The 20,428-nt window shown below is 44.5% G+C and overlaps 1 protein-coding gene and 1 long non-coding RNA gene across 2 annotated transcripts in view; one reads left to right on the top strand and one right to left on the bottom strand.

The window, feature by feature from the left end:
• The window catches only part of LOC100386427 (TRPM8 channel-associated factor 2-like), a 30,393-nt gene extending 25,113 nt beyond the window's left edge, over positions 1-5,280 (bottom strand). Inside the window, exons 1-2 of the mRNA XM_035254516.3 lie at positions 5,245-5,280; positions 667-1,294 (exon numbers count right to left, since the gene is read on the bottom strand). Of these exons, the coding sequence (XP_035110407.2) occupies positions 667-1,283 (617 nt within the window). The 5' untranslated portion in view covers positions 1,284-1,294; positions 5,245-5,280. The remainder of the gene's footprint in view (positions 1-666; positions 1,295-5,244) is intronic.
• A 645-nt stretch (positions 5,281-5,925) lies between these two features.
• LOC144578423 (uncharacterized) overlaps positions 5,926-20,428 on the top strand; it is a 35,945-nt gene continuing 21,442 nt past the window's right edge. The window contains exons 1-2 of the long non-coding RNA XR_013524185.1: positions 5,926-6,130; positions 7,949-8,039. This is a non-coding gene — a long non-coding RNA (uncharacterized LOC144578423). The remainder of the gene's footprint in view (positions 6,131-7,948; positions 8,040-20,428) is intronic.

Here is a 20,428-nt window from a genome sequence, read left to right as displayed (position 1 = left end):
CTCCCTCTGCTGGTTCTGCTGTTGCTGATCTCTGCATTACCTGCTGTCCCCTATGTGTATTTTCAGCTCCTCTATCATGAGTACAGTCAATGTCCCACACTAAATCCCTTCTGCTAACAACACCAACAAATCCTGACAAATTCAACTTGGCCTGACTGATAGAACTTCCCTGAACACCTGAAATAAAATAGCCTCCACCCGCCTTCCTGTTGTCATGCAGTCCACTTACATTATTTTCCTTCATGCATCTTATCAATACCTGATAGAATACATATATATTAATTTCCTTAATTGCCTTTCTCTCCCCTGCAATATAAACCTCACAATGGCATGGTTTGTCTGCCTTGATCTCTCACACAAACAAACAAATGTTCTTTCATGTATTTGTTACTGATAAGTACTTTCTATGTTCCAGGCACTAGACATGGAGATAGAGTGGTGAGTAAGACAAGCTTTTCTATTCAGTGTTGGCCACAGGAGGGAGTAGCAGAGAGGGCCCAGCCTCTCTTGTGTCTTGGTGCATTTTAATCATCCTGTTTTTGATTTGTGGTGGTTCCAAAACTGGGTGGAAAGTCACCTGTATTGACATGGAAGCTCGTTGAAGAGGGGGAGCAACTCTATTGTTTAACCTGAGTCAGACTTTCTAAGGGGGGAACAGACACTCACCTGACATGGAGTGGGATCTTGGGCACCTTCTTAGAGACCTTGAACCGGGCCCTGTCTCCGCAGGTGTCGGTGAAGTACACTCCGGCCACACTTGTCACCTTGTTCCCAGGGAATTTGGACAGCACCTTGTCACTGCCGTGCTTGCTGGCCCAGGAGCACGCCTGGCCCCCAATGAGCAAGCCCCCTCCATGTTTCACAAACTGGATCAGCGTTGCAGTCATGGCGTCATTGTAGGCACTGATGCAGTAAACACCCAGGGGCTTTCCTGGTTCTGGCTTGATCTGTGCCTCAAGCCCAGCATCCTGCAGGATGTTTCCTAGAGGTGTCAGGGATGGATGCACTCCCACAGGAGCCCCAGGGCAGGGAGAGAGCCAGCTCACTGCATTAAGGAGAAATGGAGTCAAGCCAGCATGCATCAGGTAGCCCTCGTGGGACATGACCACGAGGTGGCCTTGGCCGTAGGAGGAGGCAGCAATGAGCACCTGGCCCTTGTCATTCACCATCACGGGGAAGGCAGCCTCTCCAATAAGAAGGAGTTCACTGGGGACGGGGTCCCTGGGGAGATCCCAGCTTGTCACTCCATCCATGAGGGTCTCAAAAGCAGCAGATGTCGCCATGGTTCTATCAGCTGTGGCAAGGGAAGCAAAGACGTTCATGTAGTTAAGAGATACTGATAAGCACTGCTGGTCAGAACAGATGAAGAAAACAACTAAATTCATTCACCGCGAAATTTTATTGGATTCCCCACTGTGGGCCACACCCTGTTTTGGCACTGGGAGTTCAGCAAGAAACAAAAGAGATGAGGTTTCCCTTTTTGTGATTTGAGTATTTTAGGAGAAAGATAATGAAAAAATAAGTAGATAAACAGATAAATAAAATGCAACAAATTAATCCCTATGATGAGAATAAAACATGATGACATGATATGGAGGAACTGAAAGACCCCTTTAGTTTCTGCGCGATAGGAAAGGCCTCTGAGAAAGTGGCATTGAAACTGAAACCTGAAATGCAGTGAGCAAAGAGCATTCCAACAAAGGGATTGATTTGGCCGAGAGCAAGGGACAAGTGGGAGCAGGACATGAGGAGGAGTGAGGGTGGGGCCAGATCCTGCAGGGCTGGTAGATTAAGGTGATAGTTACATTGGTGTGCCTGAGTTGGCAGAGTGCTTGATTTTTTTGAACAGAAAGGTTGCAGACCTGTTAAAAATTGCAATTGTTCGGACAGCTTCAGTAAGTTGGAAAGTGCCCCCCACCCAACTTATCAAGTCCGCCGTAATGGAGAGGGACCCCTCTATTTGGTAGCATTCTGCAGGTTCCGGAAGTCTTTTAAAATTTGCTGGGCCTAAAACTGAGCTTATTTCTCCCTTTAAGCGGCTCCGCTTGGATAGATGACTTCAGCCTCAGTTTCCCCATCAAAAAGAGAATAATATATCTCTGGGAAGATTGTTTTTGAAGATGAAAAGAATATGAATAGTCCAGGTGTGGTGGCTAATGCATGTAATCCCAGAACTTTGGGAAGCTGAGGTGGGCAGATCACACCAGAGGTCAGCAGTTTGAGGCCAGCCTTGCCAACATGGCAAAACTCTGTCTCTATAAATCTACCAAAAAAATAGGTGGGTCTGGTGGTGTGTTCCTGTGATCCCAGCTACTTGGGAGGCTGAGTCAGGAGAATTGCTTGAACCTAGTGAGACAAAGGTTGCAATGAGATAAGATCACGCTACTGTACTCCAGCCTGAAGGAGTGAGACTCTACCTTGAGAAAAGAAGAAGGAGGAGGAGGAGGAGGAGGATGAAGAGGAGGAGGAAGAGGAGGAGGAGGATAAAGAGGAGGAGGAGGAGGAGGAGGAGGAGGAGGAGGAGGAGGAGGAGGAGGAGAAAAACAATAACGAATAAAAATGCCTTGTCTGGGGTTGGTACACACAGTGAGCATGGATTAAACGAGTGTCTGTCCCTTTGTTGCCCTTTCTAGTTTCCTGGAGTGCCGAGGGCAGTGTTGCAGATTGCAGTCGCCTAGTAGTCCCCTGGCTGTCCCGTGCTGCCTCCCTCGGCCCATCTCTGAGGATCCCAGTGTAAGGGACTTTCCTGTATGCTCTGAGCCTTCTCACCTCTGCAGGTCCACAGGCCAGCCCTAAAGTGACTGTGAGTTGACACCAGGGTGAGCTTCACCCAGTAGAGCAGGGAGTCATAGAAAAGTGCCCTGTGGCTTTCCCAAAGTGCCCTTCACAGAGGTCCTCAGAAGGCCCCGGAAGAACGGAGCACCACATGGAAGACCCTCAGCCCGTGACCCTCCCAACTTTCCCTTTTTTCCTTGTCTCATTCTCTCCACTTCCTCATTTGGGCTTTTTCATCTTACCCACCCCTTGCTTAAGCCTTTTCTTTAGGGAAGAATCTAAACTAAGACACACAATAAGCCCGTGAGCCACACGTGCCTCCTTCCTCTCTCCCACCTATCCATGTGTGTGGTAACACGCCCCAGGGGCACTGAGGAAGGAGAACTGTCCAGACCCCAGGCAAAATTAGTACCCGAAGAATATCTTAGTTTATAGTGTTATTACTCAGCTATTTCTTTATGTAATCCTTCATATATAATCACATATTAGTTTATAGAAGTAGTGCCTGAAGCATAACTCACTGCTTACTATATCTAACTTATATATAAAATCATACTTAATCCCATATAATCTTTCTATATAATCATATAGGCATTGTATTTGGAGCTGTACTGACACATTTAGTGCTGATTTATAGAATCCTTCTATATAACCATATAGTAGTTTGTAGTAGCAGGAATGCCTAGAGCAGTCACAGAACAGAAGCAGTACATGGGAAAATAGCCAGACCAGGACAAGAACCAAAGACCCAGGCAGTGGCATCTCTGCCTGAAAAGGCATATGCTGAATGGCAGGCTTGGAGCAAGAGCCTCTCCTCCTGATAAAGGAGTTGTAGTACCTTGCATCCAGTTCCTGTGGAAAGTAGGCGTCAGGCCTGAGATCCTGGAAATAACCGAGGGAGAAGAACCCCTCTGGTGTGACCAGACATGGTGGCTGTACACCCTGTCAGTCTTTTCTCACTTCTGTGCTAGCTCAAGTCATCCTCCCATAAATATCTTAAGAGAAGAGCACAAATCTGCCAGCTCCCACTACATTAAGCTTACAGTATCCCTCTATTAGAAATCCTTTGAAGTCTCCAGCCCCCAGATAAGAAGTGTTCTGCAGGACACCTGTTGGACACAGCCCATCTCCTTGCCTCGTTGACCTAATGGGGGTGGACCCCTTTTTCTGTACATGACCCTCTACTATGCACATGGCATGGTCCACCACTGCACAGAGCCCACCTCTCTGCCCAGGTGACATAAGGGCGTGGCTCCCTTGCTTGTGACTTACGTGATTATATATGCCCTATTACTAAGCCTATAGATGATCACCTCACTCGCGACCCTGCCCCCAATTTTACCTAATAATTGCAGGGTCGCGAGTACAGATACTTCTGGGCATCGAGGAGTTCACCGATCTCCGCTCATAGGTGGCGTGGGCTCCTGAGTCCAGATGCTCTTCACCAGTTCTTCAGTGTCCTGTCTCTTTACTTTTCGGATCCTGCACCTCAGCACAGCATACGGGACACCCCACGACCCTGTGGGGCCTCTACAGCCCTACACATGTGCTGTTAGCCACCTCATTCTGTTAATCTCTCACCATCTCTCTCAAACATCAGTTCCTTCGGTTGGCAATCATTCTAGACCAACCAACCTGGTTTTAGTCCCCAGGATATATTCTCATCCACAGTCTTCCTCTACAAGAACTCTAACAAGAGTCCTTACATTTCTTCCACTTTCACTAAGGTGAAACTTGCTGAGCGCCTCAGCTTGGCTTCTTCAGGATCGGGCATGCCAGTGATTACTGGACGTCTTTCCTGCTACTTTCGCCCATGAAATCACTCCAAGCTCGGAAAGATTGACATTCTGAGCATGCCCTGTATTTCCTGTAGAATTCAATCTCTCCCTCTTCCCTTCCTACTCACCACCTTTTTCTTAATATTGCTTGCGGGAAAGTGAGTTCACAAAAGAGAGCCAATACTCCGCAGATCATTGAGCATGCGGTACATGATCTCAGCCTCACAAGGGACCAGTGAAAAAAAGCAGCGGAGAGAGATCCGGAAGCCTGAACTCAAGATCCTGCTAGCTACCTCCCAGAAGACAGGCGAAGTCTTTCACTTCTCGGGCCTTACCAGTTCGACAGGGTAAACAAAGACAAACCAAAAAACCCCAGATGAGTAATATATCCCGGAAAGCTGACCCAGCACTCTGCAACGAAATTCGCCGTCGTGCGCGCACACACCAGTCACATCTTTATCGAATTAGTAATTTACAAGTTCAAAGAGGAGGGAGAAATGTGTTTTGAGACGAACTGCAAATAGCACCAGACTCACAAAACCAAATGAAACCAAAGACCTAGACCTAAGAAGAGAGGGGCACCCTTGACCCGGGAATGGTCTGGGGCCTCTGGCACTTTGCGGCCACCCCCAGTGCCTAGGTGCTCAGCCACCACCCCCACCTCAAGACCCGCTCGGATTGGAACACTCACGCCTGGGCAGTACGGATTCCCGGGGATTTTCGGACTGGCTCTGCTTTGGCGCGCGGGGCACTTATAAGAGGCAAGGAGGTCTTGGAGGCGGGGCTGCCTCGCAGGCTGGTCGCTGAGGTCCCGGAGACGGGGTCGTCCTGGAGGCGGGGCTGCCACACAGGTGGGCGGAGCGGAACCAGAAGCAGGGCGGTCTCGGAGGCGGGGAGGGCAGTCCCAGAGGCGGGGTGGTCTAGGAGGTGCAGGAGGTCTAGGGTGGACTAGGAGGCGGGGCCGTACTGGAGGCGGGGCTGTCTCATAGGGGAGAGGCGGTCCCAGCGGCGGGGCTGCCCTGGAGACGTGACTGCCTCAGAGGCGGGGCAGGGCGGTCTCAGAAGCGGGGCGGTCTCGGAGGCGAGCTGGCCTGGTGGCGGGGCTGTCTCAGGCAGAACGGGTGTTCTCGGAGGCGGGGCAGTTTTGGAGGCGGAGCTGTCCTAGGGACTGGGCTGTTTCGGAGGTGGAGCGCGGCAGTGCCGGAGGTGGGGCTGTATCGTAGGCGGGGCCGTCTAGGGGGCGGGGCTGTCTCGGAGGTGGAGCGGGGTCATCCTGGAGGCGGGGTTGTATCGTAGGCGGGGCCGTCCTGGAGGCTGGGCAGTATCATAGGCGGGGCTGTTCTGGAGGCGGGGTTGTCTCGTAGGCGGGGCCATTCTGGAGGCGGGCCTGTCCCTGAGTCTGGGAGGTATCGGAAACAGAGCTGTCCGGAGGCGGCATGTAGGTTGGGGTGAGGCTCAGCCGTCACTGAGGCGAGGCCGGGGCATTATTTCCGCCCCCTGAGCCACGCCCGGGGTCTCCTGTTCTATTTGCGAGCCACACCTGTGGCCGTTCTGCGGGTTCTTGGGGCGCCTACCAGGTGAGCGACCCGTCTTTCCAGAGAGATGCCTTGGCCTGCATGCGGCTCCAAAGCGGCTCCCCCAGAGGCTCCGCGGGTTCTGGATTCGGGAGGGGGCCCTGCCAGGTTGCTGTCGCACTTGATGAGAAAAGCTAAATCTAAGTCTCCAATAAACCGTATTCAGGGAAAATAATTCCCTAATAACAACGTATGCCACGGCAGAGGCCCCGCGTGGAATCGGGCACCCTTCCTTCGGTCCTGGGGTGGGCTCAGCAGAGCCGGTGGCCGCTGTGTCGCCCCCGTCCCTCAAGCATCTGCGTGGAGGGCTGCCCCCTGATGGTCGGCGGCGGGCCATGCACTCCGAGCCGGGGCGATGCTCAGGGTCATGGGGCGGGTATTCAACTAGGAGGACCAGAACTGACATTTTTCTCTGGAAGTATCCACAGAAATGCTGCCCAGTGAGTGATATTCTTACTGGGAAGGAAACGTGCCTGTGGCATCACTAACACAGATACGTTCTTGCGTGGCTGGAGAAATTAAGCTAAAGCTATAGTGTCTGGTGCTCGAATTTCTACGCAAGAGAGGTGGGAAGGTGAAAATCAAGGTGGAGGGGTGTGGTCAGGAGGAGGATGTGGTGTAGTCTGGAGGTTAGAAACGTCTTCCCAGGAAAGTGATAACTCTGCTACAATGAGGGGAAGAAAGAGCAGTCTGCGTTTTGCCCACCATTGGGTCCTCATTGCCTGGTTCCATTTCTGACAGGGAGTAGGCTTTAGTTTTTTAATAAGTACCTAAATATATGCTGAATAAATAAGTATATAGTGAACGTTCAAAAATATCTGTTGAATTAGTGAATTAATAACTGACTCTTTGGAAGACTAGTGGAAATCTGACTGGCAGAGGACCAAATGCATTCAGGTTTCAGAAAGAAAGAGCAAGGAGAAAATTACACAGAAAAGAAAGTTTGGATAAGACTTGCCAGAATTTGGAATAATTCAGGATAGAAATTCAATGTGACGTGAAGTATGTTGAAGTTTTAGGCTTCATATCAGGAAACAACTGACCTTGGGAACTGAAGTGGGAGACGGACATCAAAGAAAGTGGGTCAGCAGTAAAGTTCCACATTACAAGCTGACTCAGGGACGGGCGCCAGGGCTCATGCCTGTAATCCCAGCACTTTGGGAGGCCGAGGGGGTGGATCACCTGAGGACAGGAGTTCTAGACAAGCCTGGCCAACTTGGTGAAATCCCATCTCTACTAAAAATACAAAAAGTAGCCAGGCATGGTGGTGGGTGCCTGTAATCCTAGCTACTCGGGAGGGTGAGGCTGGAAAATTGCTTGAACCTGGGGTGGAGGCTGCAGTGAGCCGATGCCACTGCACTCTATCTTGGGGGACTGAGTGAGACTCCATCTAAAAAAAATAAATAAATAAAGCTGGCTCGGTATCTTTTATGTATTTATGATCTTAGGTTTTAATCAGTCTCCACCAACATCAACCTCACTCCTGAGGTAAAGTACCACTATTGTTCTAAATTGACTACTGAGAGTATTTTGGTGTTCCTGTAATAGAAGAAAGGACTTTGAACAAAGGTTGTTTTTCCAGGGTCAGAGAGCAGAGGTACCTGCCATTTGGAAGCAGGAGCTGCCTGAGGAATGGAACCTAACAACATAGGAATGGCATAACGGTTCATTTAAAAAAAAAAAAAAGAGGAAAGATAGTGACTGGCATATGTTCTTACTAAAGGGTATCCAAGAGAGAGAATACAACTGTGGGTTCTTAGGTTCTGTTTCTGGTTGGGCAAGTAAAACCCCTTCCTCATCCTTCTTTTCCCCTTACCCTAGATGCAGAAACTAAAAACCATGGTTTCAGCCTGCCACAAGCCCAAAATAAAACAAAACAGAACAAGAACAACAACAAAATAAGGCATGTTGGGTAAGTTTTGAAACGGCTATTGCTTATGCAAAGGTGCAGACCCCCAGACCTTTCCTTTTCCTTAGGAGAAAACAGAAGCCATTCAATTAAAGTCAACGTATCCTTACTGGACACTTGTTCTGTGAGACACTCTGGGAGATAGAAATGCTATTATGGTCAATAAATCTAGAGAGGAGAAAAGACATGAAAACAACTCTAATATCAGCTCAACTAGTCAAAGTACCAAAATTAGGTGCAAGGGCACATAAAAGCAGCAGCAATTATTTCTGATCCAAGGATTAGAGAAGAATGTGCAGAGAAGGTGACACAGAAACACAGCTTAGAAAAATGTATGTTTGTGGGCAGATAAGGGTGGAGGGTATTACAATGTGAGGCTGTATAATATTCCAAAGCATGGAGATATGAATGTGAAAGGCTCAATTTAAGAAAGAAAAAATATTCATAGTGGCTGAAACTAGTTAGCAGGACTTTCATAGTGTTACCTCTACAGAAGCTTCGGCTAGGTATAGAGGGACTTCGGCTGCCGTACTAGGGAGTTTTGATTCCAGTCTACAGTTTGGAGGAATTTTTTTTTAAAGCACCATTTAGTAAACACTAAGTTGCCTCCTCAACATCTATTCCCTATACTGCCCTTATTTTCCTTTCTAACCAAATTCATTTATCAGATAGTCCACCTCTCCCTTATGTGATTCAGGGTACAATGAAGGCATCTCCAGTTCCAAGCATAGATCTATACTAGCTGAAGTCAGGCCAGTTAACTCATACTTTTTGTGCTTCCATGACAGACTCTTTCTAGGTATACATAGTAAATGTACATAAGCAAAATTACTTCATTGTCCAGCATATACAATAGACAAACACAAATCAGAAATATTGTTACCAGTGGTACCTCAGTCTAATTTTTTGTCAAATAGTGAGCAATTGCTGCAGTGATTGCCGTTTATCACTAAGCCAAATGCAGGGGATGCTCATACATGTGCCTTCTAATTGTGGGCTAGTATTAATAGTCACTGGCCTCCTTCTTAAATTATTTTCAGTCATGAGCTTAACTTAATGTGGTACCATATATTCTTTCTTCTAAGGACCTTCAGAATCTGGAAAGAATTAGCCACACTCTAATTTAGAAACAGAGATGGATGAATCCACCTATGGACATTTACTGGTATGAGTCACTGGGGAGGTTTACCAAGTCACTATTTAAGATGATCCAGAACAGGTGTCTACAGCTGCTTTAAGAATCAGTAGTGTAGTGGCCATGAAAACGTTCCTCTCAGATGTCCAACTGCAGGGGGTGGGTATGAAATTGCGGATGGCCCCAGCTGGTGTGCTCTGGAATCCTTGGCACCAAGGCCATGCTGCCAAGGGCTTCTCCAGGCTACTGATTAAATGTAGTGGGGATCCTAGGCAGGTCTATTCCTGGAAGACATGGGATTCTTCTGATGGGTGACTTTGGCTCAAGGACTCCTCATTGTCTTGAAAGAAACTTTCTGAGACCTATACTTCGGTGGAAACCTTTCTTTCCATTGCTGTCTCCTTCCCAAGGGTTAAACCTACATTGCAGTCTGATGGTGGCTCTCCCGGCCTCTTCTGGCTCCCTCTACATTTTCTCTCACAGGCATATCCTTTAATAAATCTCTTACATATCTGATCCTATCTTGGTTTCTACTTCTTGGAGGACCCAGAATAACACAAGTACTGTCATAATTATATCTCCTCACTTTAAAACTCTTAAGTATAATTACTAAAATTGTGTTGTAGTAGGAGTAAAAGGCAAAGCTACTAACTTGAGAGTATTTGTGAAACACACATTAAGATTCATTCTTTAGTACATTTATAATAACTTTTATTCAACTTATAGCACGGTCTATATCCAAGGGCAAGTTCCTGAGTCGTATTCATTTAAAACAGTGGAACTTTGAGGCAATGAGGGAGTTTGTTGCTCCTCTTGACAAGTGGCCAGCCCTAATTCACAGTTACAAAAGCTTTCGTATTCTTTGGTATATTTGTAAAATTTACCTGGGGCTACATTTTTTTTTTTCTGTTTGGATTATAAGTGTGTGGAACATACGTGGTAAGAGCCAGTTATATTCCAATCACAGAGGATGTCTTGGAACATGTGACTGCCACTCCAAAGGTGCTGAAACTTTCTTCCTCTAGTAAGGGACAAGGCTGGGGTGGAAGTGAGAATAGATATTCTTAGGCTTATAATCTGTTCCTCCCATGCCGGACCAGACATAAAGTTTGGTTTTGTACTGAAGATTTTAGTTGTCTGAGAGTCAGTGGAACTGAGTTAGCCCAAGAATAAGAGTGGATGTCCTTTTTCTCTTTCTGCCTTTGAAATATCAGACCATTGGACAGTTGCTCAATAGATCCAATTTTCTTATAGTGCACTTACATCAGTATAATATAAATGTCTTCATTCACAATCCCACAAGGGTTGTAAATATCAATATGCCAGGGGGATAGTGTATGGGAACTGAGGGTCATAGTAGGTCAGTACCATATAAGAAAACTCCTACAGAGAGTGAGTCAAAATCCCTACTCCTATGGGACCAGCATCTATTATTGTCTATTTATTTACTTATTTGAAAATGTAAACAATTATTTCCAAATTGATTTATTCCAAAGTTGCTGTGACATCAAGATTATTCCTTCTCAAAACTTTTCATTATATATTGAGACTTGTAGTCTTCATTTCATTTTGGTTTGCCCCAAGACTTCCACCAAGTCTAGCGGATCTGTAGGGAACCATCCTTTCCCAAGGTATATCATGCATACTTTCTGCTATTAATTTTTTTCAGTCTGTCCCTTGTGGTCAATCAAAAGAGATGCAGATTTGATTCTCTCTAAGAGGAGAAACAGTGCTCCCTTTTTTCCTTTTCAACTGATTAAACAAAAAAGCAGCAGCCCCTGACATCCAGAAACTTGTCTGGCACTAACAGCTAGGCCATATTGTTCTCCCATTACACAAAAACAATTTCAGAGAACATCAACATCAGACCAGGTCACTCTGAGACCATCATAAACTGAGGCACATACAAGATTACCAGGTAACCCACAAAATACTGATCATTCTTCTCTTATCTAAAATGAATAATTGCAACTTTTTAGAAACAAATCACAGCTTTATGCTCATTTTAGTCAGCTCTCCTTATATATGAAATGTATTGAGATCTCAGTCATAGAATTGCTTCTGGTTCTTGACAGTATATAATCTAGAACAAAGTCTTGCCTCTTCAGACACTTCACAAAATGATCCAACCAAAGCCCACAGCCTATAATAAGTTCTGACACCTTTTTACTGATATACCCATTTCCCTATGGTGTGCATTTTCCCTAGCTGCTGTGAATAATAGATTCAACTTGTTTAATTATAGGTGTGTTTCCATTGGTCTTTGGCTGTAGGGCATTAATATTAAGTCCTATGAATGCATTAATATTAATAATGCCCTACAACCAAACGTACATTTTCCAGTGCTAGGAGATCCACTAGGCTTTCTGCAAAAGGTCACTCTAACATTACTGACACAAGTCAGTTGTTTGACTTTTAATTATTTTGACAGCTAAAATAGTTTATCTCAGTTTCCTGTGAGGATCTGAGATTTAAGTCTGCTCTAGGTGTTAAGAGCAACAAGCTCATAGTGCCAGTTGTCTTGTGATTAAATGTCAAAAGCCATAATTAAGGCTTATTATTTTCTCCTTTGTAATAGTTCTGCTCCAAAGCTACACAAGCAGCAACAAAAAAAGGAAACATCTCTGTTTTATTAAAGCTCCACTTGACTCTCCCATCTCTATTTACCATGGTGGAGGGTCAAGAAAGAGTTTATGACCTATTTTCATGTTTTTGGCTCCTGCTTGAAGCATAGAAATCTCACAGACAGTAGGTAAGCCTGCTGTATATACTTGGGCCCTCACCATGTGCCTCATGAACCATGAGCACCACCAGACACTGCGCCACCAGATTGCTGCACTGGCGCTGCAGGCACTGGCTGAGCAGGGCCCTGCTGCCACTGCCGCCCTGGCCTGGCACCCACCAGGCACTGACGGCGTTGTGCCGGCCACTGTCAATTACTACGTGACCCCTGTGCAGCCTCTCCTCACTCGTGCCTGTCCCACCTGGCTGCCTTGTAACTGACTCAGACCCTGGCCAGGAGGAAAGGGACTAGGTCTCACAGCGTGGGGTGGGGCCTCCAAGAGTGTGTGGAGGACATGACCAGGGATAGGCAGCCTGTGCCAGGTGGCCCAGCCCTGCAGGGTTGGGCCTTCTATTGAACAAACCAGACTGCCCCGAGCACAAGGCCACTGTGGGCTTAAGGCCAGGCTGGAGTTCTCAGCTGGAGGACCCTTTGGTTATTGCATCACCCTTTTGACCCAGCATGACAGTGGGGTGCAGGTGCCATTTGTCTTGGAGTTCAATTGCCTTCAGGAGACAAAGCAAGTTTGGGGTGGTAGCCTTAATCCCCAGCACCTCAGATTAATTTCCATGGCCTACGAGGGCCTTTTTGACTAGGGCCAACCTGTGGTGATCTCGGCAGCTTTGGGGGGCCTGCAGCCCACACACTGACTGATATATGGTATGTTACAGGGACTTGTCACTTTGTGTTAGGCTGGGCCACCACAGGGCCTGATGGTCCAACTTGGGTAATCACTAGGGGGTGGGAAACTGAGGCATGAGGCAGCTGCCTGGGTTTGGGAAGGGCTGGGTTTAGCCTGGTTCTCTGAGATAGATACCCTAAGCTGTGAAGTCTTCCACTTGAAGGGTTGAGGTGGGCAGTGCACAGGAGCCAAGCAGCTCAGGCCGGGTCGCAGCCCAGGCCCTTCCAGGGTGTCGCTCTTTTCCCCCTTGCATTGCAAGGAGCCCTCCTGCCTGGGAGTTTGTTCTTTGGAGGGTGCTGAGCCTAATTTGCCACAGTCAAGCCAACATTCCTGCCCCACTGGCTTGGTTACAGGGCTCTCACATCGGGGTGGGGAGCCCTGTAACCACCTTGCACATTCCCCTGGATTTGTTGCTATTTTGCACTCCTAACACCTGCCAATAAAGACGGTCTACACTGAAAAAAAAAAAAAAGAAGCCACTTCTTGTTTTCAAGAAGTGGTGTCTTCTCTCCTCTAAACCCGTGGGATCTCTTCTATACTCTCTTATAGATTATTTTTATATTGTGTGTTTGATCATTTTGTCTCCTCTAACCCCCTTTGAGTGCTGTCTCAGACTTTGTGCTAAATAATTTTTGTATTATGTGAAAAATGAATTTTATGTCACTAAGCAATTCATGGAAATAGTTTTCTGTACCTACATGTACATATTTCTTAACCAATTACATATATTTGAGTTCCTAAGAAGTAACTTTTTAATGACCCTCAGGTGTACATATTTGTATTAAGATAAACCTTGGTTCCTGACTGTCATCCCTGGTCAATACATTATTTTAAGTTGCAGTTGCTTCCCAATCTCTATTTATCTTTCACTTACTCATTCCTTTATTCTATTTATTTTTAATATAATGAGCACCTATGAAACCCACCCAAATTCAGACTAGAACATCAATAATAACTCAACCTTTCCTATCAAATAAATGCTTCTTTATAGCACTCAAAGGCACAAGAATCCAAATGCATAGGAAGCATTTCATAGTTCTGTTCATTGAGAGGTGAGTAGTTTTTTGTGTAGTGAGAAGAAAGATCTCTGAAGAAAGAGTGAAAGTGTAGCCCACAGAATGGGAAAAACTACTGGCCACACATGTAACTGACGAAGTTTATATATCTAAAACATGATGACATACAGAAAATCTGATAGAAAAATGAACGAGAAAATTGAATGAGCACTCATTCAATTGTTGGGGGTTATGTGCCAACCTCGCACACAGAATTCATACCTCAGAGTTTAATTCGCTCTGGGGGGGTCTTAAGAAGTTGGAAACATTTTGATAGGAGATAGTAATATCTCAGTCAAATTAATTTAAATTGTTTATTATTTTCAACTCAGAACTGCCTAAACTGAGGAGTCTTGTTTTGTGTAACAACAAAGAAATGGAATATCTCTGTGGACAATTCCCTGATGCCATTGTTTGTTTTGTCCTTTTCCATCTGAATGTAGGATTTGGGTATAATTAAAGGGACACATTGGCTCATATCCTTCTAAGGGCACCTGCCCATTTACATTCATAAACTAATTTCCTAGCAGCAGTAGAGTAGTTAAATCTCCCAATGTGACAATATTGAGGTACCACTGCATGATTCTGCATATTGAGTGTATACATATATATAGTTGTATGAGTGTATACATATGTATATACATTGTGTGACTATATACATATACATAGTTGTCCCTTGGTATCCACGGGGAGATCTGTTCCAGCACCTCCCTCAGACTCCAAGATTTGAGGTTGCTCAAGTCCCTTATATAAAATGTGCATTTGCATACAACCTGCTCACATCCTTCTCTACACTGTAAATCGTCTCTAAATTACTGACCATATTGAACACAATGTAAATGTTATGCAAATATTTGTTACGCTTTATTTTAAAACATTTTGTTATTTCTTATTGTCGTTTCCAGATATTTCTTCTTTTTCTTTTTCTTCCCCTTTATTTTTTTTTCTTTGAGAGGAAGTCTCACTCACTTTTTTCACCCAGAAGTGTAGTGGCACAATCTCGGCTCACTGTAACCTCCATCTCAAAGGTTCAACCAACTCTCCTGCCTCAGCCTCCTGAGTAAGCTGAGATTACAGATGTGCGTCACCACCATGCTTGGCTAATTTTTGTAGTTTTAGTAGAGACGAGGTATTTTTAGTAGAGACGGGATATTGTCACGTTGGCCAGGTTGGTCTCGAACTCCTGACCTCATATGATCCATCCTCCTCAGCTTCCCAAAGTACTTGGGTTACAGGCACTGAGCCACCATAGCTGGCCACTTTCCAGATATTTTTGATATGGTCGATTCTGTCCATAGATGTGGAACTCATGAGGTGAAGGGCTGACTGTACATGGACACATACATACTTGGTTGGTATCAATATATGAGACTACAATTTTACTTTATCTGTATATTTGGCTAATTGTTTTCAGATAGATTTGTTCTATTTTAGTCTGCCATAACTCAGTTTTTGGTAAGTGATCTGTTGCTGCCAGTTGTCCACTAGAACAACTCTATATGAATTCAGATATAATATTCCAAATATTGGATAGAATATTATATCAATCTCAGAGCCAGATCACTGAAAGTAGTGCAGAAATTCCCTGTGTACCTAAGCATTTGATTCTTCAGCCTTCCAAGATCTTGAGCAGGATTTGAGGTTGCTTTGAGTGCTCCCAACCTAGAGGAAGGCCCCCATCCTCTAGCTGTAAAGCATGGCCAAAGCAGCAACTTATCTAGATTATGCCTTGATAGGAAACTTGAGTGCAAAGATTCCAAAGAAGTAAAAGCCCATGAGGATAAAGAGACTCCAGTTTTAAGGGTAGGGTCAGAATTCCCTGGTCATGACTCCATTTGATGAAGCAATTATTGACCCAGGTATGGATGAAATCCTGATGAACTGGGTTTTATTGTGCTTCCTCATATCCTTTTTTCTCTTTTCCTTTTTGCATTTTGTTTGGCAGAGTTTATTATTAGCCTTAACCACCTTGAGTCTAGGGATCCTGCCCTAACTCAGTTTTTGGTAAGTGGTCTGTGGCTCCTGATTTCCTTTGGTGAATAGAGTTGTTTTGTTTTGTGGTTCTTTTCAAATCAGGGTCTGGAGGCATGTGGTGCAGCCTAGGAGGAGATCTGAAGTGACTGAGTGTCCTTCTCTGTGTGGTATGAGCCAAATGAAAGGCACTGTACTGTGGCCTGAAGAACTTTGGGGAAGCTAATTTTTCTTTTCTCCAGTGGAAGGCCGCTAATTTATGCACATCCCAGAGAATTAGGTTGGAGAAGCTTTTCCAAATATCGAGTGGGCTACCTCTAGTACCCTACCAATCTGTGTACCTCTGTCTTAGAAAGGGGAGGCTAAGAGAAAAAAGGTAATACAGATATTTCTCTGTAGTCTAGACATTGCTATGGCCAAAAACATCTCATTCTGGGAAGGCTATTGGGTTTTATACTTTTAATAATCATTTATTTTATGAAAGTCATACATTTAATGAGATGTTAATTATAGCTTTGTGCATTTCATTGATGAAAATGAAACTCTGGTGTATGCCAAGAACCGAAGTCTATTTTAGTTCAACATTATAAAATAAAGAGTAGGTGATTTTGTTTCCCTCATACTAAAAGTAAATTGATTTGGGAAATTTTTATGGATAACACAAGTAGAGAGCATATTGACCAGTCAGTTGCTTCATGGGAAGGGTAATATAAATATCTCTTTTAAATTAAAACCAGGGCAGAGACTGTGTTTGCCATGATGGGGACAATTTCAGTGTTTCAGCTGATGATTTTCTAAATGGCCACAAGGGAGAGACAAAGAACAAAGATTCTATGCAGGTGACACAGAACTTAAAATGTCTAGGGTTCGTTCAGATAAGAGTGACTTTAATTCCCTTTAGTAGTGCCTGTTACTCCATTTTAACAATGTTTGTGAGCAGCAGGAGCTCTGAAAGTCCCATTTGCTGTGACCAACCACTAAGATTTAATTTTTTTCTGAAACTGTTTCAGAATATTAATTTTCAAACAAGTCAGGAATTGTAAGTCACTCAGGGGAGGAAATAAAGGCAGGGTCATTTTAAATATAGGTAGAGTCATCTTTAAGTCTGGTCACTGTGGCTAATGCCTGTAATCCCAGCGCTTTGGGAGGCCGAGGCAGGCAGATCACTTGAGACCAGGAGTTCAAGACCAGCCTGGCCAACATGGTCAAACACCATCTCTATTAAAAATACAAAAGTTAGCCTGGCATGGTGGCACACACTTGTAGTCCCACCTATTTGGGAGGCTAAGGCAGAAAAATCACTTGAATGCAGATGCAGAGATTGCAGTGAGATGAGTTTGCACCACAGCACTCCAGCCTGGACAACAGAGCAGACTCCAAAAACAAATGAAACCAACAGAAACGCACCACTTCTTTAAAACTTAAAAGTGACTATTATTACTTCCCTAAAGTACAGTTACTGGAGCTAATAACCTATAAAAACATATGTGGTTCCTTGTTCAAAGCTCTCAGACACGATGATGGGAGCTGGTGCGTCCTTAAAAATGAGAAAAGCCTTGAGTGTAAGACCCACTTCCTCCAAGACTGCATCAAGCTCTTGTTTTGAAGTGCAGGATATTTAAAACCCTCCAGTCTAGGTTGAACACAGTCTTGGTATTGGAAAAGAAATGTATTATATATCCTGAGCAAAGTGATCCTTGGATGAATGACCTTTATGGTTAAGTAGGTGCTTTTTGCTTTGAGCAGTTTGACTCTGCTTGCTGTGGGATTCAGCAGTCATACACATAGTCTAATGCGGGCAGAGTGATAGGCGATGGCAGATCTAGTAACTGTGTAGGACAGTAAGTTGGCTGAGAGTGTGGCCTCCAACTTCCAGGGTTGGGAATGTGGCTTCACTCCTCACTAGTTCTCAGCAAAATGATGAGAGAAACCAAACCAAACCCATTTCTTGTACCGTAGGGATTGGACAAAAATATATAGTCCAAAGGAAATCATAAGAACTAGCTCCAAAGGGAGACAAGCTAGATTCAGTATCTATCCTACTGTTTATAAGCATTTTTTATTAATAATTTTTCTAGACTTAGAACTGTGAAATTACAGAGGTAAATGTCTCAGAAATCATGAATTATCCTTATCATTGGCAGCATATTAGTTTCTGTGAATAGACAAAATGTGGCCAAACAACATAAAAAATTCTCATCATCACTGGTCATTAGAGAAACGCAAATCAAAACCACACTGAGATACCATCTCACGCCTGTTAGAATGACTATTATTAATAAGTCAGGACACAGCCGATGTTGACGAGGCTGTGGAGAAACAGGGATGCTTTCACACTGTTGGTGGGAATGTAAATTAGTTCAACCATTGTGGACGACAGTGTGATGATTCCTCAAGGATCTAGAACCAGAAATGCCATTTGACCAAGCAATCCCACCACTGGGTATATACCCAAAGAATTACAAATCATCCTACTATAAAGACACAAAGACACATGCACATGTATGTTTATTGTTTGCAGCACTATTTATAATAGCAAAGACTTGGAACCAACCCAAATGCTCATCAGTGATAGACTGTATAAAGAAAATGTGGTACAGATATACCATGGAATAATATGCAGCCATAAAAAAGATTGAGTTTATTTTTTCTCGCAAGGACATGATGAAGCTGGAAGCTATCATTCTCAGCAAACTAACACGGGAACAGAAAACCAAACACCACATGTTCTCTCTCATAAATGGGAGATGAACAGTGAGAACACATGGATGCAGGGAGAGCAACATCACACACCAGGGCTTATCAGGGGATTGCGGAGAAGGGGAGGGAGAGCATTAGGACAAATACCTAATGCATACAGGGCTTAAAACCTAGATGATGGGTTGATAGGTGCAGGAAACCACCATGGCACCTGTATACCTATGTAACAAACCTGTACGTTCTGCACATGTATCCCAAATCTTAACAAAAAAAAATAAACACACACCAGTTCAGGAGACGAATTTCCTGGGCTCAAATCCCTTCTCTACCCAAGGCTGGATTACCCAAAGGCAGACAAATGACATGCTGAGGCAGGTAGAAAATCAGATACTAACACCTTTTTGGAAGTGAAATTTGTTACTGAATGAAAATTCAGTAGTAAATATCAGAAAAATCCAGACTTTGTTGAACATATTTTCATCTATTTTCTAGGTGACATTTTATTTAAATCGTAAACCATTCATGAAGAGTGAGTTCCACAATGTTTTCATGGTTATGGGCTTAAATTAAGCCCTGGCTGTTTCTCTTATTCACTTTTGTGCCTTCAGAAACTTGTTTTATATCCCATAGTGTCAGTTTTCTCATCTATGAAATGGGAATAATACCAGTACCTACCTCAGAGGACTGTTGAAAAGATTAGGTGAGATAATTCACAGTAAATACCTCACACAATGCCTGCAACATACTGCCCACTCATTATGTGTTAGGTGTCATTACTGTTCTTTCATCTGACAGATATTTCATGAACACTTTCACGTGCAAAGACCCTGGCAAAGGCTACTAGAGAAATAAAAGGAAATGATCTAGAATTGTGAAGGATATACTGATGGCATTCAGTAAAAGACTTGCTGTAAGTGAGAAGCCACTCTACTCTCAACAAAGCTTAATGACTGATATTCAAAACAAACGATAACATGGTCTATAAGTGAACTGGAGAAAAGATCTGGGCATAGACCTATGAATCACAGAGACAAATCTCCAGTGAGAACTCCCCTAACCAAAGAGTCCGGCTGGGCTAGAAGATTAAGAGACAGCTCAGGGGACGCTGGGTTGTGAGTTGATTAAGTATGACTGGGTCTGCTGCACGCAGTAATCCTGTTCCAGAGTGAAGCCCACTGTGCCTGTGGACCTCCCTGCCCCCTACGTCAGTGCCTTGATTCCATGTGACCAGAGGAGTCGGTTGCCTGTTTTGTGGTAAGACTGAGTAGGATATAGACTTAGTAGCAGTTGTTAACATGACTTTGCCCTTTGGTTGAAACAAAAGTACTGGAAGACAGAGCTGTCCCCAAAGACCTAACCCCCCAGCTCTGTGACCCTCAGTTTGAGCACAGGACTCTTTCTGGGGAGGTTAGGTTATACCCAAGAATTTTTCCAGCAGAGGGATAAAACATGTAGAAAGGGCTAGGATACTGCTGACAACTACCATTATTGAGAGCATGTCTGGGAAAACATCGGTATTCTCTAAATATACAAGGACTGAATGTGGACATCAAGGGGGTGAACACTGAAGTGAGATTCAGTGCCCAGGATGTGCATGCTAGACTCGACACCATAACAGTCCACTATGGGACCGGGAGAAATCTAAGGAGTACCCTATAGACATGTAATGTCTATGCATATTGTGGTGTGCAAACATGATCACCGTTACCAAACGACACTGTTGCGAAGAAAAGATTCGTATACAGATGTCATGGATGTGAAGACAGAAACACAGAGAGGTGACGTGATTTTCCATAAAACCAAAGCTGGCTTAGGGCTCTCTCCACGATTCCAGTGTGTCTCGCTTGCTATTAGAAAACTTCTTAAAGCATAACAAGTTAGAAACTCTGTTCAGGGATGGCAGGGATGAGAAAGGGATATGCTTGTTAGGGGAACCGATAGTGTTTAGAGCTATTGGTCAAAAATAGAACCCTCAGGAAGGCAGGATGAAAGATCCTTTGTGGGAGACTAAGAGGAGAAGTGAGTCTCTTGGGGAAAGAAACAGTGTCAACAGAAAAACAATAAAAA

This window comes from Callithrix jacchus, chromosome 11, assembly GCF_049354715.1.
Source record: "Callithrix jacchus isolate 240 chromosome 11, calJac240_pri, whole genome shotgun sequence".
NCBI lineage: Eukaryota > Metazoa > Chordata > Mammalia > Primates > Cebidae > Callithrix > Callithrix jacchus.
The sequence above is the reverse complement of the archived record's forward strand: the minus strand, read 5'-3'. Positions and strand labels throughout refer to the sequence as shown.